The 12,420-nt window shown below is 39.5% G+C and overlaps 2 protein-coding genes across 7 annotated transcripts in view; one reads left to right on the top strand and one right to left on the bottom strand.

Moving 5' to 3' along the window:
• Window positions 1-1,421: 1,421 nt before the first annotated feature.
• LOC120057887 (2-oxoglutarate receptor 1) lies at window positions 1,422-4,107 on the bottom strand. Its single transcript, XM_039006363.1, has 2 exons — window positions 3,860-4,107; window positions 1,422-3,751 (listed from the first exon to the last, which is right to left on the bottom strand). Exon 2 carries the CDS (start codon window positions 3,720-3,722, stop codon window positions 2,694-2,696), a length of 1,029 nt encoding a protein of 342 aa, XP_038862291.1. The 5' UTR covers window positions 3,723-3,751; window positions 3,860-4,107; the 3' UTR covers window positions 1,422-2,693.
• Window positions 4,108-9,341: 5,234 nt separating this feature from the next.
• LOC120058274 (muscleblind-like protein 2a) overlaps window positions 9,342-12,420 on the top strand; it is a 42,627-nt gene continuing 39,548 nt past the window's right edge. For 5 of the 6 annotated variants that reach the window (XM_039006816.1, XM_039006819.1, XM_039006815.1 and 2 more), the window contains exon 1: window positions 10,988-11,193. The gene's annotated coding sequence lies outside the window, so the exon portion shown is untranslated. Of the gene's footprint in view, window positions 9,602-10,987; window positions 11,194-12,420 lie in introns of those variants that run through there. The other variant, XM_039006814.1, reaches the window with a different exon arrangement.

The raw sequence follows: 12,420 nt of genomic DNA, 5'->3' as shown, positions 1-12,420 counted from the left end.
GTTGTTATCTGCTCAAACTTACGGTAGTGTGATGTGTATATTGACGCAAAGTCTGGAAAGTCTGAAAAGTCTGAAATGAATATTTCAAACCTATTATCCTTATCAGACCTCAGTGTAAATATAGTGATGAAATCAAGCCTAAAAAGAGAATGTCACACTAGATATTGTACTGCCATCCCCAAAGCCCTGTGACATGCCATGTTGTGAAAGAGTGATTTGAATGAACTTCAACTGCCACTCAACTTAAGTGCACATCTTTGAAAAGCAGGTAATCTTGCATTCATTTATTGCAAACAAGGGAGTTTGTCTAAAAGGAAAAAGGTTATAATACCATCACACGAGGGAGAACTTTCTACATTTACGTATCTGTATGTTCCTGTTCAAATTATTGTGTATGAAAAGGACAGTCTTGATGCCATTTGATGTGTTATACTTTATCAGCAATGTTCTTGTCAGGTCTGCAAGGCTGGGTGAATACTACTTCAGATATTAGAAATAAATGCATTGAACAAACATGACCCTTTTCTGCCTGGAATCATTGGTATGAAGCCATAGACATTAGGAAAGTTATTCAACGACATTTAACCGCATTCATGAGGTCTTGACCTTTAAAATGCAATACAAGCACTAGCTTCGTCCGTGTTAGCAAACCGCCCAAATAAACACAGTCCCAGTCAGATGACCAGGCATCCAACATCTATCTTCATCAGTAGGTTATGCACTGTCAAAATTAAACTTCTTTACATGAAGTATTAGCATTGGTTGTGTTTGCAAGATCTTGGCCTGTATTTTCTCCATCAATGTTTTCATAATCATGCATCATAATGAAGTGTGGTATAGTGGATGTGTTTCACTTCATGTGTGTGTCTGTCTCCTGAGGATTACATTTCAATAAGATATATTATATGCATTGTAAAACACCAAAATTAGACAGAAAGGAGAGGACCATTGAGAAGAACACTACTTGTTAAAGGAAATATTCAAGTTCCTTTCCTGTTGCTATAGTGAGATTATTACTAAGGGAGAACTAAGGGAACAAGGGAGAATAATTCAGAATGTTCTGGTCCAGAAATAGCCGTTTATATATACAGGTATATATATGCACTGTACAATCATCAGTCTCTTTCATTTGCTGTTATTCAGCAGTGACAAGGTAAGGAAATATTGGTCTGCTTATAAGACACTGATTGGACTATTACCTGCCTAATACAAGCTTCTCTCTATGCAGGAAATTGCCCTGACTCTCAACATAGTGCAGTTAATAAGTTGAATGAATGAAGACTCATCTTCTTTGAAAAACCTCATTCATTTTATTGCAAAAAAAAGTGGAACCACCAGACAGGGACCACCAGACAGACAGACAAACAGACAGACTCTACTGTCTAGTCTACTCCCGGCAGATCCCGCTTATTTCCTCCTAGCTGTGGTATGAGGAAGGAAAATGACTCATACCCACAAACAAGGAGAATAGCTTCTCAGACAGGTAACATAAAATGTAATGTATTATTTTATATGCTCCTGCTTTGTGGTACCAATCCTACTAGGTTTGTTTGAGGAAGTTCAGATGTCTGGATTATTATTGTGTACAGACAGGCACCTTTAGTGAAATGTGAAATCACTGTTGATTTTTTTTACTGTTGGCTGATGTGAACAAACAGTTGTCCACCTCCACAAACGGATCGTTACACTATCAGGATATAATGTCATGTAAAACCCATTGTCGTACATATATACTGTATTTCTTCCCTAAATAACTGATTATTATTATTCAATTGTGAAAACTTTCTGAGCTTTTCTACTAATCGTGCCCCACTCGAGTGCCAGCCATATGAAAGGAAAAGGTTCACATCTGTTCTAAGTGAATCACAAGGGCAATCACCTGCAGCGAAGTCTGATATTCTTATTAAATCTATGACTCTATAGCTAGATCATAGATGACAGTGTTCTATCCTCAGTCCAAAGTTTTGAGACAATATTTGAGTCCAATATTGTAAGTCTTCTCTGTTTTTAAATGTGATGTTCTGGTGCCTCTAGGGCAATTCAGAAAGCTGATTGAGGATCTTAATAATGATGAATGTGTTTGCATTTTATGAAGATGTTTTTCTTTCTGCTTGCATTTTGTATTTATATTTTGATGTGGTTTTTTTCTGTAATTTCTGTAATTTTGGGCTCATCTATAAAAGAGACATTGGTCTCAGTATGACCCCCTGATAAAATAAAGGTTAAATAAAATAAAAGTCCAATATTTACTGAGAGTGATTAACACATTTAATTGATTAAACTTCAGGAAACCAACATGTTAACATTATTATATGTTGTATGATTGTACAGCTTGTTATAATGCAATGTATTGCCAATTAAAGACTGACCCAGAAACCTAGAATTTCCCAACTGAATCCAGTCTACTCAAGATAAGAGCACACTGCTGTGATTTATCTTGCACTGCAGTTGACAGAACCAGTTTTATGGCAAAAACATTTAGACAATATCAGTAACGTTCAGAAACATGGTCACCCTAGAAAGACAGCACCTAATAAAGTTACTCAAAGGCGAGCAGTACATTTGTAAGTTACCAAGTTAGTAAGTAGAAAAGAGGACATAGTTATTTTTGTCAACACCAAAAAATTGACTTCTGTGTTTTGAAATTAAATAAATCAACCATGTGTATATAAAATGTTGTGTAGTATTTTGACTCAGCTCTTTAGCACGTTAGCCTGTGACATACTGTTGCTGCCTGGTTGGCTGATCACCGCCACCATGATGGGCCTCTTGGTCTTGAGAAACTGGGGTCTCCAGCGGAGGAGGCCAAGGACCGCCTGGTGGAACTTGTCTCCAGCCAGCGTGTACAGAGCCAGGTTGAAGAAGGTGTTGAGCCCTGCCAGGGGTCTGGAGATGGTGTAGGCTGCATTGACCCCTATCAGCAGCATACAGGGCACTGGCCTTTGGGCTTCCATCTGGGTGTACACCCGCAGGGCTCGGAGGATGTGGAAGGGTGTGAAGCATAGCACAAACACAACCAGGATTAGCACAGTCAGCCTGCGGGCACGCACCCTGTTCGGACGGCCCTCATGTGGCCCACCGGCCAGCTCACATGCAACACGGACGTAACTCAGGCACACCACCACTAGGGGGAGTAGGTAGCCCAGGACAGTGAGTAGCCAGCCATAGACCCATACCTCTTCTGGATCATTACTAGCAAAATCCAGGCATGATGTCATATTGTTCTCAGTCTTCTTCACAGTGATCATGTAAACCATGGGTATAATCTCCAACACAGATATGAACCACACAGCCAGGCAGGCGATCACACCCCAGCTCGTTCTCTGCACCTGGGCTGCCCTCAGCGGGTGGACCACGACCACATAGCGGAATACACTCAGGCAGGTGAGGAAGAGGATGCTGCCGTACAGGTTGAAGTGGAAGCTAAAGCGAACAATGCGACACATGACCTCGCCCATGATCCAGTCGTCGTGGATGTAGTAGTGGACCAGGAAGGGCAGACACAGAACATACAGGAGGTCTGCCAAGGCAAGGTTCACCATGATGATGCTGCTGCTTTTCCATGGGCGCAGCCTGACCACGTAGATGATGATTGAGGTGATGTTACCCACAAGCCCCACTACAAATATGATCCCATACATGATCGGAAGGTAGTATCTCTTTATGTAGTCATCCACTGGGAAACATTCAGGAGTCTTATTATCCCTGTTTTCGCTAGCCATGGTTGTGTTGTGTGAGCCAACAAAATGACCTAAGACAAACACAAGTGGAGATTGCTCATGCTATTACAATACAAATCATAGAAAGAAATAGAGAATCATAGAAAGATATCGGATGAGGAAAATGTATCTGTTCTTACTATTAGCTGCAATGCTTCTCCAGTATCTGTATGTCACTTCTGAATTTCCTGATTCTTCAGGCAGCAGTCAGTTTGAACAGCATCCCAGAGCCCTCCCCCAAAGAATGTGTAGCGCACTCATTAGTTCTTCAGCAGGATGCATTAGGTGTCCTTACAGCTTTAAAGGTATCAAAGATCTACTCAAACGAAGCCCACAAGAATCAGTAGTAGTGATTTATACAGTACAGTTGTGATTTGACACAATGGTTAGATTACTTGAGATTGGTGGGTTTAAATAGAAAGTAGAGAATTATACCATTACAACCTCATTGAGAGTGATTTTAGGTCACTCATTAAACCAAATTGTGCAACATCTTACTTTTACATGTTTTATATAAATCATTGTGATTAGCTGCAGTTGTTTTTCAGAGTTCCCTGTTCTCACATACCTGGAAGATGTGTCATCCCTGTCTGCTTGACTGAGGACACAAACAGCAGACATACCTTCACCTCTAAGTTATTGTTCAACTAAGAATGATCACATAGAATGTCCTTTCATTTCCTTATTAGACAGCCTGGTCTCATAGACTAGATATAATATTGTAAACATAAATCCGTGAGAATCAAATTAGATGGCTACTTAAGGCAAAAACAAAATAAGGTGGTTGGGTGAGCGTATAACGTGAACGTCTAGCAACCCAAAGGTTGGGAGAATCTCATCACGGACAACTTTTGCATTTTAGCTAATCGGCAACTTTTCAAATACTTACAACTTTTTAGCTACTTTGCAACTACTCAGCATGCTAGCTAGCCCTTCCCCTAACCTTAATCATTTTAGCTAACCCTTCCCCTAACCCTAGCCCTTTTAGTTAGCCCTAACCCTAACCTTAACCCTTTAACCTAACCCTAAGCCCTATCCTAGCTAACATTAGTCACCTAGCCACCTAGCTAGAATTGGTAACATATTGTAAGTTTTTCAAATTCGTAACATATTGTACATTTTGCAAATTCGTAACATATAACATTCATTGTAATTTGTAACGCCATACGAAACGGAATACATATATCATACGAAACGGAACATATCATACTAAATGGAGTGTCCCGTATTCACATACATAATAATATATATGAAATATATGAAATTCTCCGAGACCAGGTTGCAGCCACCGAATAGGCCTACCACAGAAGGGAAATACTATTTTCATGCCACTTTGATACCGAAGTGACTTAGCGAAAATGCTCTCCTAACCTGCTACGAAAAACACTTCGTATTGAAGTGGCGTGAAAAGAGTGTGTCCACCACAGAAAGCCAACAGTTGTCCGGTGAATCCTCCCTTGATACAAAAGGAATAGTGATAGGACATTTCAATGCATTTGATAATAGAAAATAAAAAAACATTCCATAGTGATAATGAATGATTCTCTGATGATGGTCCAGTTTCTCATGTAGTCCTGAAAAACAGACAGGAGGAGCATGACATCTAGAGGACATATACTGAAATTGCATATGTTTGCAATATGATTGATACATTATGATGAAGATATTTAGATATTTCAAATACACTGAGCCAAAATAGATGTAATTAAATTTTGTATTTATTTTCAGTCAATCTATTAAGTCATCCCAACACATTTTTGTAAAAATGTCAGTGCCTTATGTTCTGGCAAGAATAAATAATATTGCAGAATTACATCTACATGTGATGCATGGGTTAAATTCTAAAGTAATCGTTGACTACATTTTCTGCAGTTTTTAAACATATAACTTCACATTGCAAGTATAACAAATACAGAATTTTGTTGTCAATATTAAAGTGGTCCTTTTTTACCACTAGATGGTGTCTAATATCAGAAACTGATTCTGAAGAGAGCAGGAAAGTAATGTAATTGTATTGTAGTTGATGGAATTAATATTATATTAATACCTGATAGTATAATACATATTTTTTTCCTCGCATCTGAGCAGTATCAAACAGTATAAGATACTGTAGGCAATGAAGACTGGGAAGTTTATGTCACAGGCAATGACTCCAGTAGGCAGATGTATGAAGTGATGTTTATGGCTGTGCTGACAGGCACCGACAAGTGTAGGAGGGACCTGGGCACTAGACAGCCATCACTTTCACATTGACCTTCTGCCCACCTTCAGATTGGCTCAGGATAAATCAGAAGGTCTGTTGCAAATACTGGAGAGATAGTGTTGTCCTCTTTTCCTATTTCTATGCACGGTACTTCTTCCTTCATCTCTAGCAGTCTTTGTATCTCACTCTTAGTCTTTCACACATTATCTCACACACACAAACACAAAGAGACACACAGGTTTGAACAGACTTCGTAGGACATTTACCATTTTATCCAGTAATCTTGTCTCAGAGTTGTATTGCTTGAATTTCTTGAATCTTATTGATTGAGCACATCAACTGTGAACATTTTCAGCAACTGAACAAAGAAATAATGGTTAAGGTCAAAGAAATCCAGCACAACCATGACTTCTGTTGAATAAAGAATGCCTCAAGGTTGCTGCTATACTTCGATACAAACATCTCCAGAGTGTGTAGCGTAAGCTACTATCAAACTAGGAATGTGACAAGCATTTCGCTACATCCGCAATAACATCTGCTAAAAATGTGTATGTGATCAATACAATTTGATTTGGTTTGATGATAGAATAAGACATTACCTCAATTATCAGTCATTCAAAAATATGGTATAATTTGTTTTTATTGTTTGAACATTTAATGGCAAAAAATTGGTTGATTTTTCACAATGTTTTATCTTATAAATTAGCTTGAAAATGCCAACATAGCACACTAAGGAAGGATTATTCCGTTTGATGCCTCAACAAGTCCAAAGAATAACCCAAGGGTGGCTGTTTCCACTCTCATGCTTCCATATCTCAGTCTGTTTGACTGTGACATTTCTCCAGTCTAGAAGGGAGCAAGGTTGTGACCTTTTCACATACAGCTCTGATGTCTCTGCTTCATTCTTTTTGAAGGGGATAGTCAATGTGACAAGATCAAAGATTGAACCTCTCCTGTGAGTCAATATTTAATCTCACAACTGTATCAAATGAATGTGACATCTGAATCTAGAGTTTAATAAAGGTAGAAGGATGGCATGAATGGAACGTCATTTCATAGAGGTTTCATAAATAATTTAGCCTGCTACTTTATATAGCAAATAAAGATACAAACCATCACACAAAAATAAATATATTGTCTTTTGATGTTGGCTGTGACCAAATGGTGCTATTGATCAAGTTAATTATAAACCATCAATAAACGTTTTAATTAACACTGAAACACTGTATAGATGTTTGATCAGTCCCCGTGGTAATTCCAAGTCTCCTCCCAGACCAATTAGCAGAGAAAGAACCACATTAGCACTGTGCCTCATCCAAAACTAGAACTCTCTGCATTAGACTATGCTTCCCTATCAACTATACGGTAATAGACGCTGGAAGCACTTCAGTCAGATTTCCAGATTCATTGTGAGTAAACCACTTTACAGTAGATTAGAATGTACATGGCTGTATCATTTGATAGTTCATTGTGCTGCTGTATGGCCCACCTCTGCTTGCCAGCCACATGGTTGGCATGGAGGGTGCCATGTTGTGAAATGGCCAAGGTAGTAGAGCCTGGTCAGCAGGCTTCCCCCCACCACCAGTCTGGCATTCCAGTCTGGTCATCTTTTTTTCTGATGCCTACAACAATATTCCACACATACCACTTTCAATTTAGTGGAAGGAATGTGTTTGTCTCCATAAATACCTCTATAATCCCATATCTGGCACTCAATAAATGACAGGGAAAAGAGATGGTCCATGGTTATGTGACGGAATATAGGCGGTCTGTCACAAGAGATTAAATAATGACAAGGACGTCCTGTGACTTACTGACTAGAAATGGACCAGCTGTGTGTAAATGTCCTAACAAGCCAGAGTCCCACTAAATCCTCACAATATTCCTCAGATATATTATCATTTGAGAAATGTCACACGTATATGTGGTGTTCTGCCTTGTAGATTTCCATAAATTCATAGGTTGGCTAATTCGATACCTCATTAGTGTGTGATATCCTCAAGAACAATGTTAGGATTGATACATTATGTCCAGCTGCTGGTGTGTGTCCTGCATGCATGTGTAACAGAATGGCCACACAGTGGCTACGCATGCATGTCACAGGTAAAGTACAGGGTTGATAGATTTCAATGACCACTTCTCCAAGGTTAACAAGTTTACAATGCATACTAAACCCTTTCCTATAGCCAATCTACCAGATAATTTCATTACTCAATTTGCCTGACTGATAATCTATTACACATCCTCTCTGAAACCTATTTCGGCATAGGCCTAGCTATTTGTCTTTTTCTAATCTGTCAATTATAATCTTGTGAGAGTTATGATGTACTAATAAATGATGGCATTAATGAAAAGGAATTATAATGTCACATAATGTGTGTGTCTGTTTGTAAATAATTTATATGAATAATTATGATCCGTTTCAGTAGGCTAGATGTGGATAATCCACCTTCAGGTGTATTTGTATTTTTTGGGGTATTTTCTTAGAACTGTATTGTTGTAAGTAAGCATTTCACTGTAAGGTCTACACCTGTTGTATTTGATTTGATAAACCTATAGAGGCATCGACACAACATCCCATCAATCAACAAGGTGCAGCCTTTAACTTATCCACATGGTTTGGCTCTGGTTTTCTATGGCCTGCTGTAGATCTATTCTGCGATGACCTTGAGTGTTATGCAGGGTCAGGAGGACGCTTGACTTGCTCTTTATTCCCCTATGGCCCAGGCAGACTATGAGGGAAAAAAGAGCATCCTTGTGAAGAAAAGGTTAAGATTTCAACTACAACATGTACATTCAGATTTAATCAGTGTGAAAATATTATTGAAAGGTCAAAAGTCCTATCTTCTTGTGGCATGGATTTCTCTATTCTGATTTATTCACCTACGAATTTCACGCAATAAATCCGTTTTGATGCTTTTGAAACATCCCATAGTACTAGGTCTATTTTTTATGTTCAATCTCTAGTGATGAATACTATGACTAACAGATGAATAACAAGAAAGGAGGTGTTTTACATCCCAGAAAACGGAGAAGAACGCTGGCTTGATTTTTTGGGTGAAATTCTTGTAATAAAACCCTGTTATAAACAAAAAATCCCGGTAATTTTCCTCACGGTTCCATTGCTGTTCCCTTGGTAACAAGCAAACCCTTGCCCTTCTGGAGCCTCCTGACATTCGCTTGGAACGTACCAAGCTGCTGTGGGGAGATCTGTAGATTTCCATTTCACTAATACGTTTTTTTTAACCAAAAATGGGTTATTTGAAAAACAAATAATAACGTGCCTTATCTTTTAACCTTCAACGTATATTTATATTCCAACGAATCTTCTAGATGTTCCAATTTTCGTACGCACATTGGCATACAGTGGCATTACGTTACCCCTTCAAATAAATCAAACTGGCAGTCGTAGAGCGAGCTGTCAAATGCTTGTTGCTTGTTGTGTCAAATCCGTGCTAGCTACAAAGTAACGAAGATAAATCAAACACCCAGTTATTTTCTTCTGAAAGTGGCTATAGCTCATCTATAGCTAGGTAATACGACAATAATTAAGTCGACCGTTGAAGGTTGAACAGCACCTGTCCTCTCCACATTTTGTTTTTCTCTGTTCCATGGTGCTTTCTACCCTGGCTGCGTGACTGGTGGCTTGCGCCGGGGAACGAGTCGTCCTGATGATGAGGTAAGCAGGTAGAAATGCTAGCTTCAGTTTGTCAGTCCTAGCTAGCTCGCTATGTACCCAAACATGATGTGTCATGTATTGCAGGTTAGGAAAAGTACCTAATAATAAAGTGTTATCCCTAAGACTAAATGGGAGTGCATGCAGTCAGAAACTAGCATATTGTGTTTGTCATCAGAGAGGAAGAGGCGAAGCGAGGGTTTACTCCGCCCAAAATGTATCCACGAAAACAAGACCATGAAGTGAGACATTTAGGTACGGTGGCCAATGAGAGTGTCGAATTTGGTCAACAACAGAAAAATAAGTGCTAATTTGCTACGTGGGTTTTATTTGATCGAATGGAAGTTTCGTAATGGTTAGGTTGTTACGAATGCAGCGATATAAAAGTGGACGCACGTGGCATTTCGTCAAGTTAAAAAAAACGACTTTATTTTGGAGTTGTGCCTGTTGTTCACACGCGTATCTGCCCTCATTGGCTAGAATGGTCATATCTGACATCGCCTCCCGCCTGCATTCCATCTTTGAGGATGTATTTTCATTGTTAGAGCGGTCACTCGATTATCTTGTACATATAATATAAAATCTTTGTTTTCATGTTAGCGTGTGCTAGCTAGCTATCAAAGTTCCAGCTGCAGTAGCTAGCTAGCTAGCTGTGACGGTGGCTCGTGCACGGACTTTGCTAACGTTGGCTAACGTTATATAGCCAGCGGTAGCCTTTTTGCTTACTATCTACTGATGGCTGGCTACTGTAACGTTAGCTCCCAAGACTTCAGCCAAGTTACTTGTTTATTGTTGGTACAGTGTAGATAGCTAGCTATAAGCTCAGATCACATTACAAGTTACTTTGATGTCACTTGCTTTTTTAATTCAGATTCAAAGAGGGGGGGACGACCTTCATTGTGATACCTCATTTTTAAAGAAACAGGTTAAATAGAGAGAAAGATTGCTAGCTTGTTTTCATAATGTGTAATGTCAAATTGTTTGCTCATCTTCATGCAATTTTCAGTGCAAACATTATAACTATTTTTGTCCTCTTGAGAAAGCATAGTGGAGAAAGCAGGCTCTTATGTTGGACATGTTATTACACATCCACTATTTTGTTTATCTGTAAATTATTATATTAATTTGTTTATAACAGTGAACAATAATAATTCCAAACCAAAGGAGGAATTATGTTAAGACTTGGGTCAAGATCATCTGAAATAGCAGAGCATACAGGTTTGCATTAGAGTAACTGCAGCTAGCCTGGCTGTCAGTCTGTCTGAGCTTTGCAGCCAGTACACAGCAAATCCGTGCCTGATCTGCTATTGGCCAGAGAGGGCTGGGAGGGTCTTCCTGGAGGCGGACGAGCAGGCAGGAAGGGGGTGGCTGGAAATGTTTCAGCTAGAGAGTTAAGCAGACAGTCTTTTCCTCCACTGTCGTGGAAAGAAAATCCCTGTCTAGGCATGGGCCTGAGCACACAGCACTGAGAAGGGAATGAAAACTATACACATGGTGATTATCTTTAGACAGAAAGTAATTAGAAGAAGTCGGACTACCGACACAGATTCTGTGGTGGATGTTAGAGAGACTGAGGAGCTCCAGCACTGCATGAGGTAAGAGGCTTTTTTCCCTTGGCTGCTCTGTTTCCTGACTAGTTCATAAAGGAATTTGCTGCATTATGCTGCATACCATGCGGTGAGAGGGAGAGATAGGGGACTTCACTCGTAGAGGTGGTTAGAATCTGCTTCACTGATCATGCTCCTCTTGCAGTTACTGCTTCTTCTATTTGCTTTTGGTTGGCTGTTCCTCTTTAATATGTACATTTAGCTGGTTAATGTTGGGAGTTTACTTCTCCCATTCTGCCAGTAAAGAACAAGGTGCTCCCTTTACGCCTGCTCTGCAATTTCCTGTGGCGTTTCACCACTTACCCAGTCTGTCTGTCGTGTGTCTGAATGACTTCCAAAGTGTGTGTGTTTGCACAAGGTTCATAAGAGTGTTTTCTTTATGTACATGGCTCTGGAGGACTGGGGGCCAACATCTCATAACCATGATTTATTCTCTGATGCACCAGGTGTTAACTCTTCATCAGATCTAACACAGAAAAAAACACCAAGGAAAGTAACTTGAGAGGGTCTGTCACAAATAGAAAAATGGAAAGGTCTTCCTAATCCTCCTTTCCAATTCAAAGTTTGAGTTTGGGCCCGGGGACAGTTTTCTTCTGTACTATCCTATTGACACAGTTTTGAAGCTAGACTATGATATTTTTATGTTGTAGGTTCCATATTAACGTTGCAACATTCAATTCCGTACTTTACAGCCCTGCTTGAATAACCACTTCTTTTTATTTTGACTCAAAACCAGTAGTTCCAGCCTGTGCTATTTCCAACTGTTTTGGAAGTTATAGGCTACATGTTTGTTTATCCCTGAATCCAACGAAATTACAGCACACACTGATAGGAAGGATCTATTTTCCTCTCACATTTGTTTGGTCTCATTGGTGGGTAGACTGCTGTAGATAAGTACTGCAGATTTTCTCATACAGCAGTGCAAATTGAGCCTTAGTAACTAACATGAAGATAATTAAGGTCGTGCCAGTTCAGTTGGTAGTTGAAGACTATTAGAATATGAAGTGCATATGCTTGCTGATTCAATAAATTGCTGCTTGCATTGCCCATGGCTGAAAGCTGGATGGTTTACAATAGTAACCTCTGTAACTGTTAGGCCCTAGAGCTGGTTGTTCATCCCAAACGAACAAAACAGAATGTCAGGGTTAACACTGACCAAACTAGGCCATGAATCCATAGATGCGATAACGAGGTAGAGATACAGGAAAAAAGCAA

The sequence above is a fragment of the Salvelinus namaycush genome, chromosome 13 (genome assembly GCF_016432855.1).
Source record: "Salvelinus namaycush isolate Seneca chromosome 13, SaNama_1.0, whole genome shotgun sequence".
Classification (NCBI taxonomy): Eukaryota; Metazoa; Chordata; class Actinopteri; order Salmoniformes; family Salmonidae; genus Salvelinus; species Salvelinus namaycush.
Note: the sequence above shows the minus strand (reverse complement) of the source record. Positions and strands in the feature narration are given on the sequence as shown.

Excerpts from the sequence above, each read along its gene's own strand:
- LOC120057887 (XM_039006363.1), bottom strand. The coding sequence starts at position 3,722 with ATGGCTAGCGAAAACAGGGATAATAAGACTCCTGAATGTTTCCCAGTG.